General features: G+C 52.0%; 2 protein-coding genes across 2 annotated transcripts in view; one reads left to right on the top strand and one right to left on the bottom strand.

The window, feature by feature from the left end:
- The window catches only part of CRAT (carnitine O-acetyltransferase), a 32,033-nt gene extending 17,503 nt beyond the window's left edge, over positions 1–14,530 (bottom strand). The window contains exon 1 of the mRNA XM_010570931.1: positions 14,520–14,530. The gene's annotated coding sequence lies outside the window, so the exon portion shown is untranslated. The remainder of the gene's footprint in view (positions 1–14,519) is intronic.
- PPP2R4 (protein phosphatase 2A activator, regulatory subunit 4) lies at positions 192–27,598 on the top strand. Its single transcript, XM_010570932.1, has 10 exons — positions 192–518; positions 3,058–3,158; positions 4,487–4,573; positions 10,958–11,083; positions 11,844–11,961; positions 13,496–13,595; positions 14,788–14,912; positions 15,418–15,518; positions 20,092–20,199; positions 25,947–27,598. The coding sequence occupies exons 1-10, from the start codon at positions 494–496 to the stop codon at positions 26,019–26,021; spliced, it is 966 nt and encodes a 321-aa protein (XP_010569234.1). The 5' UTR covers positions 192–493; the 3' UTR covers positions 26,022–27,598.

Raw genomic sequence — 27,598 nt, 5'->3', positions numbered from 1 at the left:
CCGCCCCGCTCGGCCGCCAGGGGGCGGGGCCGTCCCGCCGCCATCTTGGAGCGGGGCGAAGCCCGCGCCGCCATCTTGGGGAAGGGCAGGGTCCCGCTGGGAGGGGAGGGAGCGCCGCTGCCGGTGTCCGAGCGGGGATGCGGCTCCTCTGTCAGCTGCCTTCTCCGGGAGTTGGTGAGAAGAGTCCTCCTGCTCGCCGAGGCGCACCTCCTCTCCCCTCTCCTCCCCGCACACCCACTCCTCGCGGCGCCACAGCGCCCCGCACAAATATGGCCGCCCCGCGGTCCTGTGTGGGTAGAGGAGGCCGTGCCCCGCACAAACATGGCGGCGTGGGCCACGACGGTGGCCGGGAGGGGCCACGCCTCCTACTGACAGCCCCGGGAGCGACAGGCCTGGGCGGCGTGCCCTGCTCAAAGATGGCCGCCGGCGGCTTCGGCGTTGTCCGGAGGTGAGAGGTGAGGGGTGGCAGCGGCGGTGGCCGGGCTCCGAGAAGATGGCAGAGAGCGAACGGCGGGCAGGTGAGGGGCGGCTGGGGCGGGGGCGGCTCCGGGGCTTTCTGGGCTGGGGGCTGCGCTCGGGGCCCTTGAGGGGTGTTCTTCGGGGCCGGGATGCCGGGCCCAGGGTGTACGGGGTGGGTGTGTGGTGGGCCTCATGCTGCACGGGGGTCCTTGGGCCGGGGGCGCCGGGCCCCAGGCTGCGGCGCGGTGACGGCAGCAAGCGCCGGGGCCTGTGGTGGGGTGAGGTGGGAAGAGGCTTTGCTGAGGTTACGAAGGGGCCCTGGAGCCCCCTGACCCTCGGCCGGGTGGGGTGGGGTGGGGTGGGGAGACCCGGCACCGGCGGCCGCCCGGCCCCGCTCCGGGCTGAGGCCTGCTGGGCCGTAAGCTGACGGTACGGTTAGGGCCCGATCCCCCCGAGAGGGAGAGGGCTGGGCTGGTGCTCCCTGAGGGATCTGTGCCCCACGGCAGGGATCGGGGACGAGGCGGGGGGGAACCTCTGCCCTGTGAGGGCTGACGAGGGTGTGCGTGTCCGTCCTGCGCATCCCAGGGGCAAGGTGGTCGGGATTTAGGCTGCTGGAGCAGCTGGAGTTGGGGCTCCCTGTCATCTGTAGCCCGTGTTTTGTGACTCTGTTTCCCGTTGCTGAGATGGGTGATGTTTGCCGGTGTAGAAGGTCCGTCTCGTGGCTGAGTTTGATTCACCCTCCCCACACCATGAGAGTAAGACTAAAAGTGTCTCCTTTGTCCAAGTTGCTTTTCATCATAAAACTAACCCCTCATGCTCCTGTCTCCATCGCATTATTGGTTTTGGACTTTTGCGTATGCGTTCGTTTTGTAATATTGTAACCCCTGCAGCCCTCAGTGTGTTTCTTTCCTTGAGTATCTATGGTCTCCTCCCCAAGAGGAAATGCACAAAGTGTGTGTCAGAAGAAGTGATGGTTGAGAAACAAATACAAAGACATGAAACAAGTTCTGTGATGAGACAGTTTGGGCTAATATCTGGATCCCCCAGTGCCAGACACTGCCCTGGTCACATCTCTGGTTTTTATGTATCACCGGTATTAATGGACAAGTCAGTGTTTGCCTTTTTACACCACTGCTCTGGAGTTTTTAATTGTTTTCATGTTATAAGCTCTTTTAAAATAAGAGCTCCATCATTATGATGCTATGAGCCGTTGTGAGTTGTGTGCTGAATTCTCAGAAGAGAGGCACACGTGTCTTTCATTTAAATTCCTCGTGTGTTGTTCCTCTTGCCCTTGTACCTGGAAGTTTTACTGTAACTTAGGTGTTGGAATGAACCAAATGCTGTAACACCCTAGGCAGTTGATGAGACTGCATTTGTTCTGTAGATGTGGAACTTGAAAGGCAGAGAAGTTAAATGACTTTCTAAGGTTATGTGACAAGTCTGTAGAAGACTCTGTGTTGTTCCTGGGACTTTGGATTTCTTTTTCCCTGATCTGCCTGCTAGACAGCACAGGTCTGCTGCAGAAAAGGCTGCCGACACTTCTGGCTAGTATTTTCTATGTAAACGCAGCTAATGATATTTTAAGGAGGTGGAGTTTGGTGAAGTATGTTAGGGACCCAGTGCCTGAGCTTGCTGTAGTGTGGAGAGCAGTCGCTGAAGCATTGCCAGGGTAGCTGGTACTGAACAAATACCTTCAGATTTTCTAGAATTAAAAGGATGAACTGGGTGGCTCTAACAGAATTCATAAATTCACATTAGCAGTGGTGTGCTGCACTACCTCTTGCTATTAAAAGTTGCACTTGTAGGAGCACAATGCAAATTACCTCTAACCTCATGGAGCGTTTCTGGCTCTGCAGTGTCCTATTGTGGGGCTGCCAGCTGAGAGCAGAACTCTGGAGAGCGCGGGGTAGGGCTCACCCTTACAACAGGATTGGGTCCTTCATTCAGATGCTGGGGAAAAGAGCCCCTCTAATGCGTTAACAACTTGCATTTGCATTAAATATTACATCCTGGGCTCTGAGGGAGCTTTAAAATTAAAAGATCTTCATAGCTTCCACCTGGAAGAGGCTGTGTCCCAGTATCCTCCAAGCCCCTGTGCTGCCTGGACCAGGGGCTGTGGCTCTGGACTGCCATCTATTGAATTGCTCCAGCTTTGTCTTTGCAGGAGTTGTCCTTTTTAGAGGAATGCAGTTAGGTGTAACACCCTAAAAACAAGGCACAGTTAGTTTGTTAGGAGAGCTCAGTGCTTCAGCATGACCTAAAGCATGTCTTCACAAGACAGAAATAATTAAAGTAGCTGGATGTTGTCTTTGTTATCTCCTGCACCAGCCTCTCTGTCCAGATGGAAAATGCATTTTTAGTTGTGAAAACAAATGTAATGCCACGTTCTGAAGCCTTGCAGTGTCCTTAGGAGTATATTATCTGGGGATCTGGAGGATATTGTTTGGTGAGGAGGACTTGGTGAGATAACAGTGCAAGCTGGGATTGATTTGTTTCCTTTCTGTCTCCGGAGAAATGAATGTTGATTTCTAAGAAAGGAAGATAGAGGATTTCTTCTTCTTCACTGCTTCTATTTTACCTCTTTTTTGCATCTCCCAGGCACCTCTGAGGAGGTGGCTCCTCCCCTCCAGCAGAGCTTCATGATCCCTAAAAAGGAGATAAACATGGTTTCTGACATGGCCAAGTGGAAGCGCTCTCAGGTATGGCTTGGGGGTCAGGGAAAACTGGTAAGTGCTTATGATGTTTCAGTGGCAGCCAGGTCTGGTCTGGGAACAGCCATGAGGTAAAGCAAGTTTGGGCAAGTAATGGAAAATTAATTGATTTGTGTTTTAAAGCAGAAGAGTCACTGCCTGTTTGTAGGAAAATTACTTGGCAATGAGATGTGGAGTCTAGCAGCCAAATGCTCCAACAAAGGAGTGAGCCAGGAAGAGCCCAGAGGTTGAAGGAGACCAGAGATGCTTAAAAATTATTACTGCTCCCTCCCAACAAGCTAGATGAGAAGTTGGTAACTATTTCATCCTACCTAGCCTATACATTATATCAATACTGGATATAACCAGTGCTGTTTGAACTCAGCCTGAACATGGTCCTGCTGCCTGGCCCTCTAATAGCCCCAGGGTGGGTTGGTTCCTGGGGCCTTCCCACCTTGCTGGACTGGAAAGAGCTCTGGAGCCAAGGCCTTCAATTTGCCGGATAATTTTTGTTTACAGTATGTGTGGAGCTGGTGGAACAGGCGGGTTCTCCCCTCTCTCCGTTTGAGGGATTGGTGTGTTAGCCCAGACTTGTCCCACCTCTTAGGAGTAAGTTCTTGCTTGATGACTCATCTGTGATGTCTTAAGAGAAGCTTAAGTTATAGCCAGGTCTCAAGCAAACCTCTGAGTGCAGCTTCCTTTGTTAAGCCTCCTGCATTTAAGGGCTTGCTCCTGGTCAGGATTTCTGTGCAAGAGGGGGCCAAAGAGAGAGAGAGGTGGCAGTGTGCTAGTCCGGTGTTTTCAAAGACTTAGAGCTGTGGAGCTGCACTGGATATGATGTTTCAAAAGCAGCGAGTTTAAAGAGGAGAGCAGTGAGGATCCTGGGCTGTGTCCCACTTCTCTATCATGCATGAGCATGGGAGAAGAGTAGAAGGAGGAAAGGGGAGATAACAGCGCAGGTCTGGGAAAAACAGTGCAGAGCAGGGTATCTAGGCACAGCTGAGACTCTGCAGAGCTGAGGAGTTTGAATTTGACCTGATAGGAGGCAGGGAGCTGAGGGAAGGATTTTGGGCAGAGTGCGAGCTTTTTTAGGATTCTCTTCTCTGTAATTTTTACAGTGATGCAGAGTTCTTGGTGCAATCACCATCTGCCTCTGAGGTCTGCCAAAAATAGCAGTAACCTCACAGCAAGCCCTGCACCCTGGGTGTCTCCAAGAAAGCAGTGCTGTGTGTTGGGAAAGGTTCCCTTGGTGTCCACGAGTGCTCCCATGCCATGTTGCTTGTTCAAACAGACCGTGGGTATTCACTAACGCCCTGCTCTCTCGGGTATGTTTGCAGGCATATGCAGATTACATGGGCTTCATCCTCACTCTGAATGAAGGTGTCAGGGGCAAGAAGCTGACCTGTGAATACAAAGTTTCAGAGGTAGGAGAAGAGTTTGGATCCCCTTGTTTCTCCTTTTCTGCCTTTTTCTTTTCTTTTCTTTTGGTTTCTTTTTTTTTTTTTTTTTTTTTTTTTTGTTTTTTTTTTTTTTTTTTTTTTTTTTTTTTGGCTCTACAGTGAATATTTCCTAGGCGAGGAACGAGTTGGCAGCTTATCTGTGAGCCAGGGAGAATAAATGTGGTTGGGTTATGCTTGGGGATGCAAATGTCAGCCTGCAATCCTCGCCCCAGGATGCAGAGGCTCTGTGTGTGCTTGCTGGATGGGAAATCAAGCAAGTTACAAGTAGAGAGAAGCTGGTAGTGACAAGGAGGATGCAGAAAGGACGTTTTGACCCTGTTTTCACAGTCTGGCTTCAACCAGCGATGTTTTGAAGATGTGGTGTTCCCTCCTGGTTGCAGGCAAAAGGCTGAGATGTCTGTACCATTCTTGTTCTCCCACTGGCTTTTCTGTAGGACCTTGGGCAAGCCACTTGTCTCCCTGTTCCTAGGCTTCCTTGTTGCTCAGACTGTGTTAACAGCACCGATCTCCTCGGTCCACACTGTAGCTGAGCTGTGCGAGGTCTGGTTTGACAGCATGTGAGCTCAAGGCATGTCATTAAGTGGACCTGCCTCACCAAGGGTTGTGCTGAGGGCTACGGAGCATGCAGGAGGGCTGGGGAGGTAGGTTTAGCCTGCGGGCCAGGATCACCCCTTCTGAGGTGTTAAGCAGAAAGGATCTATTTTTCCCCTTGCATTAATGTGACTGTCACCCGGTTCTGTCTGCTGCTGTGGCCAGTTTTAATGCCTATTCACTTTATCAGGGCATGGTGAGATTGTCTGGAGCCAGAGGGGAAGGGCAGGCATCCTCACTGGTGTTACTGCCTGGCCTCAGCCATGCTCAGTGTTGGCCTGAGGTCTCTCCAGGTGCTGCCGTGATCTGCAGAGCTTATGTTGGCCACTAGCTTAGCTTCTGTGTCGCATGCTGGATCCCCCTCCCTTGTTGTGCATTGCAATGGGGAGATTCTTGGCTATGTTTTTACTGTTCAAACTTATCACGGCTGTCCAAGAAAGCTGGGAATAGCCTAAAAAGATCTAGGCAGAATGGGAAGCAGGGTCTGTGTTTACAGCTTGATTCTGGGATGGGAAGGCAGCCTACAATGATCTTTAACCTAGTCATTTATGTTTGAAGCAGGCATGTTAAGGCCAGCCTTCCCTTCTAGGAGCCAGTGTGTGAATGAGAAACTTGCTTGTAGTTCATGGGGGGCATCAGGGATAATGAGTCCCTCCCTAACAGGCTTTGTGTCCACCTTTTGTTCCTTCAGTTCAGTAGAAACTGCTGTCAAATGCTGCTCTTGCTTTCCACTGTTTGCATTTCACTTTTGAGTTTTGTCTCTGTCATGATCTCGCTCATTCCCAGTCATTCACAGAGCAGTTGTAGGAAAACAAAGCATTAAAAATGAGCAAAACAAAGGGGAGGGGAGAAACCCTCTTCTGCCACCCACTTTGAGCTGTCAGCTATCTAGGAAAAGCTGTATGAGGGCTGCGTCTGTGCAGCAGATGCCTCTTGGAGTGAATATTTTCCATCCATGGTCCCAGTCCAGGTGACAAACAAGAGACACGATCCCGACTGCTTGGGGAAGTAGCAGGGAACTTGCCTCGTTCCCCTTGCACTGAGGAGAGCAGAAGCTTGTGACTTGAGGCACAGGTGGAGCATCCCCAGGGTTGCCTTGTTGATGAGGTTGCCTGTTCACGCGAGTTCATTTGTAGATCAAACTGCTTATCTGTGCTTTTAAAGGCTCAGCCCCTTGTGGCCTCTGCTTGCATCTCTGCTCTGCTTTCTTCTCTTTTGCCGTACCTGCTGCTGATATGCTTTTGTGCCATCCCATCTTCTTCCCTGATCAAATGCTGGGGACGCCTTCCTTTGGCAAATGACCTCCTGGAATCCTTTCTGCTGAATACATATCCTCTCTACAACTTACTGGTATTGCTTTGCTGCGGGAAAAAAAAGAAAGTATGGTCTACTCTGCTTTGAAAGAGACAGCTTAATGGTTTCCAGAGTAGCATGTGTCGATACCAAACTGTCTGCCGGAGCGAGAGCTGGATCCTTTGGGGGCTGAACCCCTTCTGAGACTTGCTGAGCTTGCTCTGCTCTTACTGAAAAATTGCATGGAGCTGTCTGGGGTTTTGCTGGAGGCATCTGACATGTAGTGATAGCTGAGCTGTTGTTTAGGGCTCTGGTGTAGACACTATGTCTGGCACTATGTTGTATGACTGATAGGCTGTGACCTGCCTTCTCCTCCTGGAAGGAGTGCTTTTCACGTGGGGATCCATGCAGCAACTGCTGGGGCTGCAGCCTGGAGCAGTTTTTCAAAGCTGTGACTTTGATCAGAGGAGCAGTGCAGCAAGGAGGAGGTTAATTTTGGCTATGCAAGGAGCAGTCCTTCCCTTCAAACAGTTTGCTGCGCTGGGGGAAATTGGCTGGCCTTGTGACTTGCTCTGGTTCCAGGAGGGAAGTGGGGGAAGAAGCAAATGCCCTGATTTTAGCAGGTCCCCCCTCTGACAAGGCCTAAGGAGCCCAGAGGGACAGTCTTGGTCCCCGTGGGCAGCTCTGGCTGCTGTGATGCCTTCTCAGCACCTCCGTCTGCCTGGCCCCTGCTCTTGAGAGATGCTGACAGGTCTCTGCTCTGCAGGAGGCTCTGTGGTTTGCCTTTGGGACCGATGGCAGACTCAGGGTCAAGGGGATGCAAAATCAGCACAATGAGAAGAGCAAGGAGAGCAGGGGGGAGGCTGCCCTTGCTTTGATCACTGGAAAGGTAAAGCAAAAATAGAGCTGAAAAACGCAGCCAAGCAAAACAAGGCTGCAGTGGTGCTGATGGTTGTGTTCCCGTAAGCTCTGCTCTTCCCCTCCTTCTCCCCCACTGGGGTCAGCCCTGGATGCACGAGTTTCCTCTGCTGGACAATGGGAAGCTGCTTCCTAGTAACCCCCTTTTCAAAGGGCCTTGAGCCCAAAACGAGCCGCATCTCTTCAATTATTTACTGGCATGGCTGAGCTGGCAGCTGGGTCCTGCTCTCCCGTGTTCAGTGGGGCTAGGCTTTTTAATCCCTTTAAAGCAAGTGAGTGGGGAAGGGGAGATTTGACTCTCGTGCTCCCCAAGGCCTGCAGGCAGATCTGGGGAGGGGGAAGGAGCCAGTCCTTGCCAGCCATTTATCCATGCAGCACTGAGTGCTTGCTGAGAGGGGTTTGAAATACAGTGGCTGCTCATAATGAGCTGCTGGTGCCGGCGGATAAATCACCAGCACGATTTAATTATTTAACGCAACCCAGTGCTGGGGACGCTGTTGCTTAATTGGAGGGGAATGCAGTAGCCAGGAAGGAGTAGAGCTGAGTCCAAATCTGGCCCAGTGCAGTGGGGAGATGCCAGGTTTCTGCAGCATTTTGGGCAGCGGGGAGCTGAAGGCAGAGTGTGTCATGCTGCCTCAGTCCACTTGAATCTGGGGCACTTGTCCGTTAGCGGCTCCAGCTTGCAGCCTCACCAGGGCACCCAGAGCTTCTGAACCCCCCGTGTCCCTTGGCACTCGGGTCTTGTGTTCCTGGTGCGCTCAGGTCTTGTCGTCTATCCCAGCCTCTAGCCTGGCTCACTGGCCAAGTCTCAAGGTCCTGTGGGGTGGGTGGATACTCCTCTGCCCGATCCTGCTTCCCAGTGGCTGATCCCACCATGTCCTCGGCATGATACCTTGGGAGCTGCTGTCTGTAGAAGGCTGTATCTGCCATGAGACCCTTCCTTCTGGGAGTGGAGAGCATCGGGAGTGATGTGCAGCTGGTTCAGCGGCAGCACAGCTCTGCCATGCCTGTCTCTCCACCCGCCCTCTTCGAGTGGCACTTCAAGGGCTGGAAACTTGCTGGGCTCGGCTGTTTTCTTGTCCTCCCGGCAGGCAGCGTGAAGAATTGAACCACAGCCCAGGAGACCAGCCAGCTTCACATGGTCGATGCCTCCAGCAAAGTCAAACCAGCCGCTGCTTCTGCTGTCCTCTTTGTCCCCTTGAAGGAGGAATCCCCTCTCGAGACAGAGGAGCCTACATTGCCCGGGGCCTGGCCAGCTGCTGTGGCGGCTGATGGCTCTCTGGCTGGTTGGAGTCAGGCGAGGAGGATTCCAGAGCCTCTGGCAGGCTTGACCAGTTGTCGGCAGAGCCTCCTAAAACTGGAGCTGCTTAAAGTGCTGCCTATGGTGTTGCCTCTTGGTGCGTGGGGTGTAGCCGTTCCCCAGCTGTATGAGCAAGGCATGGAGGAGGTTGCATGCATTGGACAGCCCTGGTCCTAACAGTACAGCTTGAGACATCATGCTGTATCGCCTGTTGCACCTGCCTTCTTTTCCTTCATGGCCACAGCAGTGCCACCTCCTGCGCAGGTTCCTCATTTTCTCCTTCCAGCACTAGGTATAAGAAAGATGGCTCTGTTGTCTTGCTGTTGCTGTTGTCTTCCCATCAGCTTTGTGTCTGTATTGAGACATTTCTGTGAGAACTGACAGCTTCTCATGCTTGCTCTGATGAGGCCACTGGTGGGCAAACCAGCCTACCTCTTCCCCCAGTGTTGTGGTTTAACCCCAGCCAGCAATCACGCAGCTGCTCTATCACTCTCTGCCTCAGCTAGACAGGGAAGAGAAAATATAACAAAAGGCTTGTGGGTCGAGATAAGGACAGGGAGAGATCACTCAACCAATTACCGTCACAGGTAAAACAGACTTGGCTTGGGGAAAATTAACTTAATTTATTGCCAATCAAACCAGAGTAGGGTAATGAGAAATAAACCCAAATCTTAAAACACCTTCCCCCCACCCCTCCCTTCTTCCCGGGCACAGCTTCACTCCCGAATACCTACCCCCCCTCAGCGGCGCATGGGGATGGGGAATGGGGGTTACGGTCAGTTCATCACATGTTGTCTCTGCCGCTCCTTCCTCCTCAGGGGGAGGACTCCTCGCTCCTCCCCTGCTCCAGTGTGGGGTCCCTCCCACAGGAGACAGTTCTCCATGAACTTCTCCAATGTGAGTCCTTTCCACAGGCTGCACTTCTTCACAAACTGCTCCAGCATGGGTCCCTTCCACAGAGTGCAGTCCTTCAGGAGCGCACTGCTCCAGCGTGGGTCCCCCACGGGGTCACAAGTCCTGCCAGCAAACCTGCTCCATGGGCTCCTCTCTCCATGGGGCCACAGGTCCTGCCAGGAGCCTGCTCCAGCGTGGGCTTCCCATGGGGTCACAGCCTCCTTTGGACATCCACCTGCTCTGGCATGGGGTCCTCCTGGGGCTGCAGGTGGAGATCTGCTCCACTGTGGACCTCCATGGGCTGCAGGGGGACAGCCTGCCTCACCATGGTCTTCCCCACGGGCTGCAGGGGAATCTCTGCTCCAGCACCTGGAGCACCTCCTCCCCCTCCTTCTTCACTGACCTGGGGGTCTGCAGGGTTGTCTCTCCTACATGTTCTCACTCCTCTCTCTGGCTGCAGTTTCTGTGCCAGAGCAACTTTTTTCCCTTCTTAAATATGTTATCACAGAGACACTACCCCCGTCGCTGATGGACTCAGCCTTGGCCAGCAGTGGGTCCATCTTGGAGCTGGCTGGCATTGGCTCTGTCAGACATAGGGGAAGCTTCTGGCAGCTTCTCACAGAAGCCACCCCTGTAACCCCCCCCGGCTACCAAAACCTTGCCACGCAAACCCAATACACCTAGATAGCCACGTGCAGTGGCTATCCCTGGGTTGGAGCTGCTGTGGCAGTCTGGCTGGTATGAGTTTGAAGCAACACAAATCACGCTGAGAAGGTTGACTTGTGATTTGGCCCTGCTGCGCTGGGTGCTGTACAAATGCTAACACTATCACTGCTAATCCTGGCTCCTAAGAGACACTTCAGGACAAAGATTAGAGGCCTTGAGAAGGGCCTCTAAATCACATCATCAGCCACTGGTGAGGATATACAGTAAGTGCTGTGCTGTGTCCTGTCGGGGGACACAGGACCCTCAAGATGCAGAGCCTGAGTTTTGTGTTGGAGATCCCTGAATTGTGTAGCACTTTCTTGCTTCTCAGTCCTCTATGCCCTACAGCTTGCTGTAGCTCTTCTTCCAGAGGGTTTAGAGCATAGTGCTGTTACAGCTCATGAAAGACTGTCTGGGCGACTGGAGAGCCTGCCTCGGGCTGGGCTTTGTACTGGACTGATCTTCTGAGGGGAAGGATGGCTTTTGCGGCCCCTCTGCATTTCGGGGAGGGTTGCCACATTGTGTTTCTGCTTGCCGCCCTTGGGAAGGATGGTGTTGGCTTTAATGACTCCAATCCAGGGCAGAGATGTCGGAGCCTGAGGGACTGCTCTGTTTTATGTCACCGTGACCCCTCATTTTCTTTGTAGCCCATTGAAAAGCTGGTGGCTCTTCTGAACACCCTTGACAGATGGATTGATGAAACCCCGCCAGTGGATCAACCTTCTCGCTTTGGGAACAAAGCCTTCAGGACCTGGTATGCCAAACTAGACCAGGTGAGCATGTCTTTCACATGTAGTGTTACACACAGCTCCTACAGAAGGGCAGTGTGCCCAGCGGGTGTAGCAGAATGGCTCTGTCATTGTGTGGCAGCTGAACAGCCTACAGAGGAATTGATCAGATAAGCTGTGAAGGATCCACCTCTTGATATGCATCACTCTACCCCTGATCTGGTGCTGTCTTCTCCTCTTATGAGAGCATATGGTCCATGTAAATGCTCTTGGCTGGGTCTCCCAAGTCCTGGATGAGCCATGAGGGCCCTCCAAGCCCAAGGAACTCCTGTGCTCTGTAACTCCCCACTGTGTCTTCTAGCTGATGGGTGATACAGAAAATCAGGAAGGTTGTGAAACTGACTTCCTTCAGCTCAGAGCACTTGCCCTGCACTGAGCTCTGGAGGTGGTGCAGGCACAGTCCCAGCAGCAATGAGCTTGCAGGTGGTCTGCTCTGTTAATGCTTTTGTCCTGGAGGTGACTCGGTGGGTAACTGCGTTGATGTACTTGGATGGTGAAGCTTTTTTTTCCTGCAGGATGCGTGTGGCCTGGATAAGTGTTAGGACAAGCTCTCCCTGGATTGCTCCACCTCTGGAGATGACTTCTTCAACAGGAGAATTTGCTCCTCTGTCATGCTGGGTCTGGCCATTGTAGGAGTGCACCATTGCAGCTCCCACTCTGTAACAGTGTCTGAGCAGAGGGTGACCTGTTCCTGGGGACTGTGACAGATCTGCATTCACTTGAGGGAGTCTTTTGTGTCTTTCAGGAAGCAGAAAAGTTGGTCGCAACAGTGATTCCCAAGCATTTGGCTGATGCTGCACCAGAAGTGGCCGTGTACCTGAAGGAGTCCGTGGGGAACTCCACCCGCATTGACTATGGCACAGGTAGCTGGGCATGCATGCTGGCCAAGGCTGGACTCCCTGTGGTAGTGACCCTTTGGAGCCTGGTGTTGCATTTATTTAAATATGTTATTGCCACTATTTTTAGTGCCAGCTTGAAAAAAACGCCTTCCTTCTAGGGCCTCCTCACCCCTATGTCCTGTGTGGGCTATGACTGAGAGAGCTGGGGCTGGGAGCAGGGCTGTGCTAGAGCTATGACACCGTTTTCATGTGTCATCCCAGGAACTGTGAACCGAGCTGTGCAAGCTGTTCTGGAATAAGCTGTAGGAGCTGCTTTACTGCATACAGCAGTCTTGTACCTGCTGATCTGCTATAGGCAGTTTAGAGGGATAAAATACAATTGCTTGAATTGGAATTGGAGTGGGAACCAAGTTCGTGTCCAGCGGGAGGTGTCTTGAGGTCTGGTGCTCCCTAGAAGTGACATCACTGCTTACAGAGTGACTTTGAAATCTGAAGGTAGAAGCGTTTTGCACCTAAGGAGGTACTGAATTGCAGGTTCAAGTAACCACACTGGCTTCAATTAGACCTAAATCCAGAATCATCTACATGCTCTGCTCCTCTGTCTGGAGGACAGGTGTTCCCTCACCAAAAGGCAGGAGAGCAGGACGCTGTGGGTGCAAGGAAATGTGTCTTTGGACCTGGGCAAGGAGAGGAAGAGGAGGACGTGGGTAAAAGGATGAAGAGCTGGAGGCTGTGCAGTGCTTGCCAGGAAAGCTGCGGCTCGCCGGCACCAGGGGGAGATGTTGTCTTTGGAAAGAGACCCACTGGCTGGGGTTTTGTCAGCTCAGGGAAGGAAATTCAGCCTTTCCTCCCCTCCTGTGTGTCCCAAGCCAGAGGCCTATGTCCTAGCTCACAGTGGCTAGTCCATACATGCACTTTGTTCCTACACTGGGAGCTGCGCTTCTTCATAGCGTGGAGCTGCTGATTTTGTACTCTGCCTTCTTCTGTGGTCCTTTCCACTAAAAGACATTTCTGGGTTTGCTGGTTATTTCTTTTCCTTGATATTAGCTGGAGGACCAAGCTGCAGAGGCTCAGCTTGAGATCCCAGTACCTTCTGGGACAGACTGTTTCTGGCAGCGTCATGGGATCTGCATCCTTCCAACACGGAGATATTTTTGAAGCGGGAGGAAATCTGTTTACTTGCAGATGTGAGGTTCTCTCGCATCCCCCAAGCAGATGACTCTGTGGTGCTCCACTTCCCCTGCTGTGCCAAGCTCCTGGGGAAGGCCCTGCCTTGCTCCCAGCATGCCCAGTGTTGGAGCTGTTTTTCCTCAAAAAGTTGTCTTTTCTCAAAGTTAATAATCACCTTATGAATGTCTAGAAGATATACTTTGGGTGGGTGCTGCATGGGGATGAAATATTGTCAGCTCATGGCGTTAAATAGGGGTAATAGGGTTGGGGCTCTTGAGATGGGACTGTGACTGCTGTGATTTCTGAAGAGCTGTTGTGTGTCCACAGAAAGGTTGTCCTGGGGACTAGAGACACCAGTGTCATGCCTCTTTATGTCTTTTAACTCTAGGGCACGAAGCTGCATTTGCAGCCTTTCTCTGCTGCCTCTGCAAAATCGGTGTGCTCAGAGTGGATGACCAGATGGCCATCGTCTTTAAAGTATTTAACAGGTGAGGTAATGGAAGGAGAAAGGCTGGAACCACTGGGCTGTTTGGGGGCAGGTCCCTGACAGTGTCTGTCCCCTTTCAGCTGTCTGAGATGTGTGAGGTGTTATTGCCTGTTCTGTATGCCAGACTCCTCCTGTAGTCTGGGCTTATTGTGCCCCCTTTCTTCCACTCATCTGCACCCATGTGAGAGTAAGAAATTTTAAGAGCAGTCTCCTGGGGTGTGAGCTGGGCAAATCAAGGGTCTTCTACAAAGACGTGTACATAATTAGAGAACGTGAGTGCTGAATGGCTTGCTGGCCTAGGGAAAAAGGGCAGAATGGGAAAACTGAAGACAAACTTAGGCAAAATTAGGAGGCAGATGTACTTTTTAATGGACTGTATGGTGACCCATCATAACTGTCTCCAAAAGAGGTGATAGCACCTTGTCTGTTAGAGGCTGAGTGTCTTTCTGGAAAGTTACCTTAGCTGAGCACAAGTTACTGAGCTCTGCAGAGGTATGTGGGTGAAGCTATGTGCTTTGTAATAGACAGGAGTATCTGATCAGAGGATCTAACATCTCTTCAGGCATTAAAAAAGAAAAAACGCAAAACCATCTATGAAACTGGCAGGCCTCCACTGCTGTTCTAGATGTGTTTCCAGCCCAAGAGGTAGAGTTGGTAGTGATAGAACTGGTGGAATGGGTGTTTGGAGTCCAGAGATGTAATCCCAGCTGTATCACTGTTTGGTGGTGTGGAAACAATTTCCTTCAATAGTACTTCCAGCTTTAATTTTCCACCTGAAAAGTGGAAGCAGCAGTTGCTGTAAGGTGGAAAGCTTTCTGAGCTCTTTTGGAAGTTGTTGAAGGAGAGCAAAGTGTCAATGTTTTCAGATAACGGTGGGGTTGGGGAAAGATCTGCACCAACATAAGACACTGCAGATAAAATAAACCCCTGCCACTTGATTTCTTAGTGAATTTGGTGTAAAAAACACCCCAATTTTTAAAAGGTGCTTGTATTTGCTACTATACATACCATCAGGCTGCTTTCTGTGGCAAAGGAGCTGAATATATATTCTGTGTACTGTGCTGTATGTGGGGGTCCTGCTTGCAAGTGATAAAGTTGTGTCCTTCTCCAGACTGGTTGTTCTTGTCCTCATGTAAGTCAATGAAAACGGAAGGCGGCCTTGTCTTAACCCTTCCTTCTCTCTTTGGTGTCAGGTACCTAGAAGTGATGCGAAAACTTCAGAAGACCTACAGGATGGAACCTGCTGGCAGCCAGGGCGTGTGGGGCTTGGATGACTTCCAATTTCTACCTTTCATATGGGGCAGTTCCCAGCTGATAGGTACTAATAAAAATCTTCTTGTGTCCCAGCCTGTCCCCTGCCTTGTCTGTCTAGGTTGCAAAGATGATGGGGCTTGGGACTGACTTTTAAATTCAAATATATCAGATTTGTGTGTAATACAGTAGAAGAGTTTGCTTGGGGCTTGGATTTTTTTTTTTCTCAGCTTTCCAAATAAAGCTAGTTGCTTAGGTTGAGAGATGGAAGGCTTCCTTGCACAGTACATCTGTGTTTATTGCAATGACTACAAGCTTTTTAAATGGAGAGTCTTGTTTTTGGTGCTAGAAAGCACGTTTTCTGCCCTGGGGAGTTTACCAGGTGCTCTCACGGCTGAGGCACTGGAGTGGGAGATGAGATGAAAGGGAGCAGCTCTATGCTGACTTCTGAAGAACTCCAATGGGAGGATCGTGTTTCTTCTGGAAGAGGGGCAGGACAAGACCTGATTGAACTTGATCTCAGAAGGGGGGTGCCATACAGGTTACTTTCTATTGTCTCTCACTCTTTTTAGACCATCCAAATCTGGAGCCTCGGCACTTTGTTGATGAGAAGGTGGTAAATGAAAACCATAAGGACTTCATGTTCCTGGAGTGCATCCTTTTCATTACAGAGGTGAGGACTGGAAGGTTTGTCCCACAGGGAAGTTCTCTTGATATTAGATACTTGGCTCTGGCTGTGGTTTTCTCTTCCTCCTTTGCTTGTTTGCTCTCATGGAACTGTGTGTATGAACCATTGTTGCATGGTTGAGGTGCTCTCCTTGAATTCAGAGAACAGGGATGCTGAGCAGAAAGTGTAATTAAGCTAGATGGGTTGTGGATTGCAGCTGAAGGGAGTTGTAACAAGAGCAAACAAATAATCTTGGATCATCATTTGGATCAGTCAGTGGGAACTTGGATGGAGAAGGCTGGTGTCTGCAAGTATGCAAGGAAGATGAAGTAGGAGCTGCAAAACGACTGGGCTTGCCAAGATAACCTCCCTTCCCTCCAGCCGTTGGGTGCTGCCTGGCAGGCGCTGGGCCTCCCTTGCTTAGGGCAGGCTTCTAAGCCTCCATGCAGCTTGGTCTCCTCCAGAGTCTACCAAAAGAGTTGCCCATTAAATGCACCTTATTTGAAAACAATCTAGAGCAGAGATGGTGCTGAGATTTACCCAGCTGGCAATGCTATTGGGACCATGTTTCTGCTCAGGCATTGTAGAGCCCTTGGGTGAGGAACTGGTGATATTCAGCTTGGTGCCAACCACGGGCAGTGTTTCTCAATGAAAGAGCTCATGGCTTTCTGCCCTCAGCTGCAGTGGATGATATGGCCATGTTTCTACTGTCCCCCTTGCTGCACGGTCTGGGCAGGGAGAGCAAGAACCACATGCTCTGTTGTGGTGAGGGATTTCTTGTCTCTGGCAAGAGAGAACTGATGGGATTAATTTTGAAGGACAGAGTTCGGTGCTTCCCCTTTGTTCTGTTCACTTTTCCCCCCTCCTCGCCTCTCTAATTTAGTGACTAGATGAGAATGGAAGTTACAGAATATGAATTTAGCCTTTTGTGTAGGAATCTTCATAAGAGCTTTTGGTCCAAACCCCGGGGAGGTGCTGTGTCAAGTCCTGCTGAATCTAGTAGTGTTTGTTGGTACTTAGCACCTCACAGGGTTTAACCCTTAATGCAGAGATAAATCATGCCACAGGTAGTAAAGAGGTGCTGGCAGAAGAGATCAAAATGAGGACAGGAAGGCAGGAGCCAAGGATGCTCTAAGATTTACTTTAATTTGGGCCTCTGTAGTATCCAGACAGTGCACTAACCTATTAAGAACATAAAAACATACATCTCTTGATGTGTGTAGAAAATTCTGCAGTGCACAGATGACACATAAAGTTTCAAATACACAGCACCATACTACTGCTTCAGGTCACTCTGCTTTTGCCTGCAGAAAGTTAGTTATTTAGTAGGCTTTTAAAATCAGTGATTTCACTTCTTTTTCCGCACATTTGTTGAGAATCGTGGAATTCGGTGTTTCTGCTGAGTTCCTCAGTGCCACCTGGTGGCAAGGAGCCCTCCTCTCGGGCCCTCCTGGCGTGAGCCGCTAAGGGATGGCAACAACCTGGATTATCAAATGCATGGTATTTTCAATCCATCTTCATGCAGGCGCTCTTTCTTTTTTGTAAAGATTTTGCTTTTAAAATTTGTTTTTTCTCTCCCAAATGCCTGGGAAGGCTGTTACTGCCACTAGGGGGGGCTGAGACAGCCTCGAGTGCCCTCCAAACGCTTTCTCTCCAAAATCAACAACAAAACAAAATAGCAGGGAAAAAGATAGAAAGGATTAAACACTTTAAGAAATGAACGATATTATTTTCTTTGGAGCTTGTCAGCTGGAAACAGCTCTCCTTTAAAGGTGTTAAGCACCACAACAGTTCCCGTAGCAGGTCTGGTACATCTTACCGACATGAGAGCAGGTTTTGTTTCAGCAAGTTACAACTGAGGTAGGTTGTTTTCCTTCAACAAAGAGAATATTCTCATGAGCAGATATTTTTCTCAGCCCCTGGGTGACGTTTCAGGGATATGAATATACACTGTCGTGGCGTTTGCCACGTGTATATTTAAACCTCAGGCTCTTAAAGTAGCAGTGAGATGATGTCCGGGCTGAACCCACCAAGGTATACTCCTTACAGCAGCACCACCCTGCACGGCTCACAGGCATGGCAGCGAGCCTTGCATAAGCTGGCCTGCTGTAGGGAAATCTGTGGGGTGGTTTTGGACCTGAACATGTGGTTCTTGAATAGGGTGAGATTTACGGAGCCACCTGGGACTCGAGCTATCCCCCTGCTGCTGCCTTGCCAGCCAAAGTGTGCTGCAGGGTGCGTGTGGTACCCATAGGTGCAAGGATGAGGAGGATTTGGGAGCATCTCTGCGGTACCCACTGCACTAGAGACTGTGGATGGCAGTGATGGCAGGGCTCTGTGTGTTTGTGCAGAAAAGGGGTGCTGGGTATGCTCCGGCTGTTGCAGTGGATCAGTGCAATTGCCCAGATGCTCCTCTGAGGGCCCAGGGCAGGCAGCAGGAATTTCAGCTTCAATCTGGCTTCTAAATTTGGAGGTTTGGGAAGGGAGGGCTCGGGTTTCTGCTGGAAGGGAAGGAGCTGACAGGAAAGCACGGCCTCAGCCGTCCCCCTCCCCCCGGCACTGACAGAGGAACCATTTACAAAAGGCCGATTCTCTTGGGAACCGAGAGGCAGGAACGCCGCGTCTGTGAGTAATTTCCTGCTCAATATGGCTGCTCTGACTCACTCTGTTCCCCTGGGGTCACTGCGGGACTGCAGCGCGCTCGCCGCCTCTCGCTCTCCCCCCCGGCTCTCCCTCTTCGCCCTTTGTGGCTGGAAGGAGATGATTTTTTTTTTTGTTCCCCCTCATCCCCCTTATTTTTCCCTCCCCAGTTTGAAACTGTAGCCAAGCTGTCGTTGCCGGATGCTCTGCGTGAAAAGGGCCATGGTGGTGGCCGTGCCAGGTGCTTGCACGGCTCCAGGCATGAGCATGGGGCCAGCCAGCCACACTTGCCTTCTCTGCGCTCTCCAGCACACTCGCTCCGGCTTTGGAAGGGGGGAGAAGCAAAGCGTGGTGGTGGTGGCTGATGCAAGCTGTGCCGCTGAAAAGGGTGGTGATGCTGGAGGAAGGTTTGATGTCAAAATGCATGCAGCCAAATCTCCTGTATGGGGAGGGGGGATGCGTTGAGCGAACTGCCTGGCACTGAGCTCCCCGGCAGTCTTTAACTTGGGTGCCCACTGGTGCCAAATCCTTGCACTTAACGCGCCGGCTCTGTCGGGTAGCGTCGTGCTTTGTGTATCTGCACGTTTCATCTTGTATCTGCAAGGAAAGCGCGCACAGCAGAGGGGAGCGGGAACGGCTGAGCGGCTCATCCGTCATCCCCCAGCTCACGAGAACTGCCTAGGGGAAGCAGGGATGCGTCTGCGCTCTCCCGGCAGCAGGCAAAACTACAGACCTGCGTCCCCCGGTGCTCCAGCCCCGAGGTCAGCGGGTTTGAAACACATTGTCCTCTAAGCAGTGGTCTTTTTGGGGTTCCTCTGCTCCCTTCCCTCTTTCTTTCACTGCTGCAGGCTGGTGCTACGCAGACCTTGCAGAAAGGCAGCAAGCAATCTCCCAGAGCAGATTGATCAGCCTTGCTTGCTTTTACAGTAGGCAGAGGTGGTTTTGGAGGCTCTTTTCCCACCCTCACTCCAGGCCTGTGCGTGCATGGAGGGAAGGGGTTAGTTGTTCGAGCCCTGAGTTGAGAACGAGAGTCCAAGAGATTCCTCTCTCCCCACGCTCCTTTTTAGCGTGAGCTTCGGCCTTGTGGTTTCTGATGTCATGGGAACTTCACTCAGTCAGAGTGGCTGCGTTGTATTTCTTTTTCTCCCTGAGGGTCTGTTTTTTGTTCGTGGAGGAGAAGGAGAGACAACTACCCAGGGAATCTACATGCAACTGTCCCTGATTGCCTGCCCTCTCTCCTCCAAACCCCTCGCCCTGGGAGGAGAAACCCAGGAATATTTAAAAAAAAAAAAAAAAAAAAAAGTAAAGCATCTGCTGCAAGCTAGCAACTCACAGTTCTGGAGCCAGTTTGGAGAGCAGGACTGGAGCGTGTCCCCTCTGCTCCTGCCTCCCCCCAGAGCCCTCTGCTAGAGGCAGGTGTGGAGTGGGCTGCGGACACCGGAGCTGCTGCCAACCTGCGCTGCCCTCTGTATTCAGGGAAGGCAGTGGCGGTTGTCGCTGCTGCTTGTTGTTGATCTGAATGGGGAATGAGTCATTTTCTTGGAAAGCCCAGCAGTGCTGCACTGGGAGGTTTCTGGGTAGAATAGGAACAACGTTGAGCCGAGTTCTACTGGGGGGGAGAATGAGACATGGGGCTTTTTTAATGCAGTCGTTAAAAGGTAGGTGTGCAGAGGGAGGCCTGATTAGGAAAGCGTGGCAGGAAAAGGCTTAATTTTATCAGGGAAGGGGGGGAGCTGGATTGCCACAGCTTCATGTGATGTGGCCACAGCGGGAGGGAGCGGGGAGGGAGGGAAGGAAGGCGCAGTGAGGTGGCTGGTGCGTGGGTCACAGGGCTTGGTGGGAATGTTTGCTTGGAGAGAGTGTGAGCGTGAGTCACTGCTGGTGCATGAGCTTCCTGGCTGGCCTGGCTCCCTCAGCCCTGCTCTCGGGTCTCTTTCAGATGAAGACGGGCCCCTTTGCTGAGCACTCCAACCAGCTCTGGAATATCAGCGCTGTGCCCTCCTGGTCCAAGGTCAACCAGGGCCTCATCCGCATGTACAAGGCAGAGGTGAGCACTGTGGGCAGGGGGAGGCTGCTTGGCCACATGCCTCCTCCCTTCCACTTCACTGTGGGTCAGCTCTTCTCTTCTGCTGCTCCTTGGTGTGGGGGCCCCATCACAGCCAGTTGCTACCCTGTGCTGAATGTGGCTTGGGAGCCCTTGGCAGTTTAGGTGCTGCTGGCTAGAAGGAGGCTCCAGCCTGCCTAGTGTTTGCCCCCAAAACAGTCCCAAAATGGCCATTCCTTGCAGACATGACTTTTGCCATTTCTTGTCTTCCCATAGTGTAAGTTGCAAGTCCCTGAATTAGGGCCGATGTCTTGACCTGCTTGTCCTTCTGGTCCCCGCACTGCTATTTACCAGCTGGAGGAGACTTAGTTTAAATTATCATCCCATGTTTCAAGAGCCCTAGAGCAGGCTGAATGCTTCCTACCGATCTCCTCTCACTACGAGTCCATGTGCAGTGTGCGGGACCAGTGAGGCCACAGCTACCTCATCGGCTTGGCAGCCCTCCATCCGCCAGGGCTCTGCTGGCTGTGCCCCAGCAGGCTTTCCTGGCGAACCCTGACCTGGGGAACTGGGCAGTTTTGGCTCTCCCTTATCTCTCCTTCCTGCTCAGGCTAAACCTGAGCTTGAGGAAGCAGGACAGGAACCACCACATCTGGGCCTCCGGAGGGGATGGCCGACAGGCCGACAGACAGCATCTCTTGCTGGGAAGGATGGGACCATGCTGGTTCTGGAGGGAGGCACTGGCTGTGCTAAAGACGCTGGAGGAGCAGGGATGGAGCAGCTCCCTGCTGCACCCGGGAAGACTGGTGGTGCTTGAAGGAGTTAATCTTATACCCTGTGGTCTCTGCTCACATCAGCCATGCTCCTGTTGCTGGGACATATGGCAGAGGCTCAGCGGGCAGCTCTACTCAGGCCCGGAGCACAAAGGGGTTAACTGTGCCGAACTCAGTGTGCTCCCTCCCCCAGCCCTTCCTCTGCACTGCACATCCTGTGTTTAGGTTCCAGGCCACATACCTCTCTAATCTTCGAGGTGTCACTCCCAGGCCCGCTGGCTCCTTCCGCCCCCAGCTCGGCTTTCCTCCCGGCCTCCAAAGAGGAGAAGCAGGGCTGGGGGTCAACCCCCTCCACTGGCTGCTCCTCGGAGGGGTGCCCTTGGGCTGCCCCTCCGGGACTGTCCCCGCTCACAGTGTGGTCACAGGGGCTGGAGACACTGTCTGCTGGGAACCCTGAGCTGGAGGCTCTGATGTGAGAGCTGGGGGGTATGCAGGAAAGACCCCAGCCCTGGGAGTGCTGTTAAAGTGAAACATGGGTCCCCTAAAACCTGGAGCCTGATCTGCTGCTGCCTCAACAGCCCTGCCTTGGTCCTTCCTTTCATTTGGACCATTTCCTTTGCATGCTGTTTGGGTACTCCCTTGGCACCCCATGTGCCCCATGCTCTTCAGGTGCTCCTGCCTGGTGTCCTGCGTGCCCTGTGCTGTATGGTTGCTCCCACATGGGCACCACGTACATGGCTGGAGGAGCTTGGCAGTGATGTGCCCACAGTGCAATGTGCATGTCCACTGATGTCTTGGGGCCACCATGTGCTGGCAAATCTTCCTGGCCTGCTGGGGACAGCACAGCTTGGGGATCCTCTAGAGACTGGGAGATTCTTTGGCTCTTCTAGGTGCACCCAAGACATGGTCTTTTCTGGAGGCCTTGGTCCGTTTTGAATAGCAGATGACATTCTGTGTGGAAATGCTGGATGCAGTACTGGTGGGTTTCTAGAAATATCTAGAGATGTAGCTGTATCAAGGGGAGAATGCAAAAACTGCTAGGAAGCGTAACGACACAGATTTAGACTAAGGTATAGAAAACGTTGAGTCAACCAAAGCGCTTTAAATTTTTTTTTTTCCTCAAATAACATTTGTAGATCTTAAAGGACTATTCCTAAGCATGTGATCCTCATGCAGCAATGTTCTCTCCTGGCACTGCATGGTGCCCGTGTTCACCGGGATGAGCAGAGGAGAGGGGGGACTTCTGCTGAGGAGTCCTCACTGTTTTTTTATATCTGCTCTGGGGAGTGTCCCACCCTGCTACTGCCTCAGCTGGTTCCTGCCTGGCTTGGGAGACGAGAGGAACATGAACATGGCAGTGTGGCTGGGCAGAGCTTTCAGTTATGGTGTGCCTGTCTGTGCAGGTTTTACCAACGTTTGCAACTAGAGGATCTCTTTGACTGATTTTCTGGGAATGACAATGTTCAGGAGTCGCTGAGGCTTCATCCTCTGAAAACTGAACCCTTCTGGGTGTTTCAGGCTAGGCATCCAGAGTCACTGCTGAAGATCTTGTCTGTCTGCTGCTCGCTCCCAGAGCAAGTTTCTGCTTGATGTACCCAGCTGTGTAGCCTTCACGGTTGCAGTCTTTCTCCAATTAGCCACCGCCAACATTAGCAGAAGATAAGTGAGCCAACAGCCCCCAAGTGCTGACATGGGTCTTTGTCCAGCTCAAGGCAGGCAGCTTCTGTGGCAGAGCTCAGAGTGTGTGATAGTAAAGAGAGGGAAGGTTTGGGGTTGTGGTATTGCTTTTTGTCTGACTGGCTGAGAGCAAGATTTCCTTTTTTTTTTTTTTTTTTCCCCTCCTCCCTTCTCCCTGCCCCTCTGATCACCCGTTGCAATTAGATCAGGTGAAATCAGACACTCCGATGGAGGCTCCAGCTCCTTAACACATCTGAGGGGGCTGAGAAGTGCTTGGTGCCGGGCAGTGCTGGTGGTGACCAGGTTTTGAGTGGAAGGAGCAGCAGGGCAAAGGGGTCACTTGCTGGAAGCAGCCTAGGAAAAATCAAATGCTCACTCGCAACCTGTTCTTACTTGGTAGGAGTGGGGCAGTGCCTAGACCTGGTTCATTTAAAAAGCACTCTGGATGTTTTATCTCTTCTCTGTCCCCTCAATAGGATGATTTCAAACAGCTGACAGAAAGCTCAGGTGCATCCATGTGGCTGGAAGCTCTAGTCTGGATCCAGGCACTCCAGGGTGCTTGCTGCAGGGTCTGTGGATGGGCAGCAGACTGAAGACAATGTGTCTTCAGCTCTGTGTGTTTATGAAATCTCAAATGTGTCTATTTATAATATAAATACAATGGGTGAAGACGTGTTTGCTTGAAAGTGCAAGGGCTTTTCTTATTCTCTCCATCAAAGGCGAGTTAAGAAGTCGACAGAATAGAGTGTGGTTAAAGCAGCAGCCTTGATGTTTTTCCCCTGAGCCTGCTTTTGAGTCTCCTGACCTTTCCTTCTCTGCTGTAGTCAGTCAGGAAATACTTTCCACTGTAACTAATCTAGTCCCAGTTCCATCTTTGAAGGTTGGACTTGATGCATGAACCTACTCCCCAGTTGAGTAGTCCCAAGCAGACTTTCACTGTGATTAAGATGGTGGCAAGAAGAAAATAAGCCTGTGCCTTCCATTGAGCTAGTGTTGGCTACATCAGTTTCACCCATAAGTGATGCAAAGAGGGTCCTGTCTTTTGGCACCACTAATAATCCAGTAAACTTGTGCTAATCCTGCTTGATAGAGGAGAATTTTCTCTGCTTGTCTCTTCTTGGGCTGACGATGTATTAAGTGGAATGGATATCTATTCTTCCCACTGGTGGTAAAGTCTCTTCATCTGGAGCCCAAACTAGTCTGGTCTTCCGTGGGACTCCTTGGAGCTAGTTGGGCTGACATTTCTAGCTGTCAACATCTCCAATATTCATTTCTCTTTGTTCTTCCCTCACGTCACTGTTATCCAGCACTGTTTCCTCTGAGGGTTTGCCTAAATGGTTGTGCTGGGAGATGGCAGGAGCTCTGAGCATTAGGAGGCTTTGAAGGTGATGTGCCCTGATGGTCGCAGGACTTATTTCTTGGTGCCTTGCCATGAAGGCTTGTGTTTTTCTATATGGCTGTTATTCCCCAGGAGTGGATACAGCCGTGCTGTGCTTTCACCACCTCCAAACTTGTTTTGGCTCCAGTGTGCTTGCAGGCAGTTCAGTTGTGCTGGAACCAGTTGTCTGACCTCTGGCTCCAAAGGGATTACCATAGGTCTGGGCTTCTGAGCACAAATCCTCCTGCTTGCCCATGACGACAGCACAAGGGCAGGCTGCCTTCCTCTGCCTGTGCCCTGCCCTGGGGTGAAGAGCGGTCTGCAGCACATGACTTCTTCCCCATCCCCAGAGCTTGGATCTCCCGTGCTGCAGCAGGTTCACCTCAGCTCCATGGAGGGCACAAGGCTCCTTCTGATGGAGAGTTGTAACTACAACATGGCTCTTGCCTTCCTTAGGTAGGAAGAAACTGTGCTTCAAAGAATTGCCTGGAGGAATGAGCCATGCATCTTGTCCCCAAGATCTGCCTTGGAGGTTGCTGGTTGCAGGCAGGAGCTGGTGTGGCCTTGACACCCTCCTGTTGCTGGGTCTGCAGCTTGTGGGGAACTGAGCGCCTGCCTAGTGCAGCATTCCATCCACCCTGGCTCTGAGCAGATGCTGTTTGTGCCAAGGAATTGCTGGGACTAGACAGAGTCCTGTTAGTTGGTAGCTGCTGTGCTTTCATTGTACGTACCTCGCATCTGTAGAATAAGACTCCCATGAGCAGACCCATGCCTCAGCTGCGTACAGAGGAAAGGCTCTCCTCCCAAGACACAAGGCACTTGGGTTTCTTTTCTCCTCTTCATATTGTGCTGTCTAGGGAGGGAAGAACTTGCCCCTCTGCCTGCAGCAAGGAGGTGGCCGCCATCTCACTAGCCATGCCCCAAAGTCACCTGGTAGATGCATCCCCATTGCAGCTCAGTGAGGTGGTCTATGGCCCTTGTTTAGCACAACTACTCACAACTAAAATGGGTGATGTTAGTGTAGATGCAGCTGCTGTGTTGGTGTACACGTACTGCTGAGGTTTGTGTGTCTAGAGGTGAGTCTTCTCTATGTTCTCTGTGAGTTTTGGGCAGTCTGAATCTGCAGTGACTCAAAAAAACAGAGCTCTGAGTGGCTCTGCCAGGCGAGCGCTGGCAAACTTTGACGTGGTTATTGACCACAGTCACTGACCTTCCTGCCCTGGCAGGATGGTAAGCAGAAGGGGCTGTGCCTTCGCAGCCCGGCTCTCCCAGCTGGAAGAAGCAGCTCTGAGCTAAGCTTCCTTGTAGTGGACATATGTGACTGATCTGTGATCCACACTCCCTCTATCATTACTCTGCAATGGGGGGTGGGAATTTCAGGGGTAAGGGGTTGTTGGGAAGAGGATGACGTCTTAAACTATGGCAGCAAAATCACTTTGTCTATCAAAGACCTGAGAATCTGGAATGTAGTTTGGGCAGCACCTTGCAGCTGCAGGATGATGCCTTGAACCCAGCGTGTGGGCACTGTCCTGAGGAGGGAGAGTCTTTTCCCAGGGGGTTTCTGCAGTTCTCAAAGTGTTTGTAGGGTGAAGCTCTTCAAAGAGATCAGCTTGAGCAAGGAGAAGTGGTGAGAGAGAAAGCTGACATAAACATGCCTCTTCTGTTCATGCTCCGGGTCTGAATTTCAGCAAGCAAAATGCTCTGGCTGAAGGGAAGGGGAATGGGGTTGTGAAGTGTTCCTGGCCTAAGGAGCCTGGCAGGAATGTGGAGAGGAGGCATGGATCTGATCCCTTTGCCTGCAGCTGAGCTGAGTGGCCCCAAGCTCGCTGCCTCCTGACCACAGAGGCAGGATGTAGCTCTGGCTGTGTCTGTAAGGTGGCAATGTCTCCTGAATTCACCCGTCTTTATCTCCCCTCCTGCAGTGCCTGGAGAAGTTTCCTGTGATCCAGCACTTTAAGTTCGGCAGCCTGCTCCCCATCCAGCCTGTGACGTCCTAAGGAGGCCGCAGGAGGAGTCGAGGCAGCAGAGGCGTAGCGCGGCGGTCTTCCTCCTCCCCTCACCCCCTCCTCATCACCTTGCCCGTTACACACAGCCCATTCATTCCTGCACATCCTCATCGGCAACCACAGATCCAAAGCACTCGCCGGCCTTGCACGGGAGACGGGACCCGGAGCGGCTCCTCCTGCACATCCCCAGCACGGGGATGTCTTGCCAGTGACCAAGCCGGGGCTGTGCTTCTCCGCTCTGCTGCAACCATGGGCAGCACAACTGCTGTGTACGGCTCTGGGCATGTGAATGGGGTTTGAGTAGGGGCTGCCTTGGGGCAAAGGCCCTCTGCTTCCCTTCCGGGGAGGGAGGGGATGTGGAGGGGAGGAAGGCACGTGTGTATGTGTTGGGCAGTGGTAACTGCAATTTCCCTTTTGAATTTCACTTAAGTTTCCTGTTGCTGTTTGGTTTGGGAAACCACTGTGAGGGGTGAGGTGTGAGCCTGCACGTGTCTGTAGGCAGCCACCTCTGCCTGCATGGGGAGGTCTGAAATGGGTAAAGGAAGTTGTAGGGAATGTCTGTGGGTTGCTGGAAGCCCAGGGTGCCATCTCTCCCTTTTTCTGGGCAAGGAAAGCCCCCTCCCTCCATCTTTTCTGCAAGGTTCCCTGGGTCTTCCTTTCCCACTACTGCCTCTTCTCGGGTGAAGCTGGGAACCTTCTGGGCTGCAGGGGTCTGAGCTGGCTCTGGAGCTGGAGACAAGGTCCCTGGAGGGACCCGGCTCTGTGGGAACAGCTATGCAAAGACACTGCTTGAGCGGTGCCTGCTCAGGCTCCCTCTTAACAGGCACAGAACCTCACATGTTCGCACACGTTCATCTCTGGGTCCAACCTGCCCTCTGCACTCCCTGTTTCCTCCTCCATGCTTTGCTGCCCTGGGGCTGGGCTGGCCTCAGTGGCACAAGGTGACTGTGATTGCTACTGCTTGGTCATAAATTGTAGTGACAGCCCCATAGCAAAGGGATTTCCCCACGAAGCAGCATGTTCCCCTGCTCTTTTAGGGAGGCATCCCTGCAGCAAAGGCAGCATGGGCGGGCAAGCATGCAGCTTTACATGCATTTATATACTTGCGCTGGAAACAAAAAGCATAAATAGCTCAGGACAGCGGGTTATACCTGGAGAATGCTCTTTCTTTTTGTCATTCCCTGCTGGTGTTGCTGTGCTGGACCTCGAGCAGAGGGACCACACTTCCAGTGCCACCACCAGCAGCGTCTCGAAGGCAGGTGAATGAATGGAGATGTGGTCTGGATCATACCAGCAGCATCACTACGAGGGCAGAAACGGCTGGTGCTGGGTTTTTGATGAGCTGTGGTGTCCACAGGTCTTGACCGAGGTGGTCCACAGCTTCGCAGCTGGAGAGGGGATGTTTCTTCTTGGGGTTCCCAGGCAGGGTGTTGGAGGGGGGACACACATGGCTCTGGGCTGGTGTTTGCTGGGGGTCGGGGCAGCAGGGATCCTTTCTCTGGTACTTCTGCAGACCATGGAGGGGGCGGTGGTGCTGCCCCCAGCCAGGCTGCTTGGCTTTTGCTGCT

This window comes from Haliaeetus leucocephalus, unplaced genomic scaffold (assembly GCF_000737465.1).
Source record: "Haliaeetus leucocephalus isolate CR32 unplaced genomic scaffold, Haliaeetus_leucocephalus-4.0 Scaffold306, whole genome shotgun sequence".
Lineage (NCBI taxonomy): Eukaryota > Metazoa > Chordata > Aves > Accipitriformes > Accipitridae > Haliaeetus > Haliaeetus leucocephalus.
Note: the sequence above shows the minus strand (reverse complement) of the source record. Positions and strands in the feature narration are given on the sequence as shown.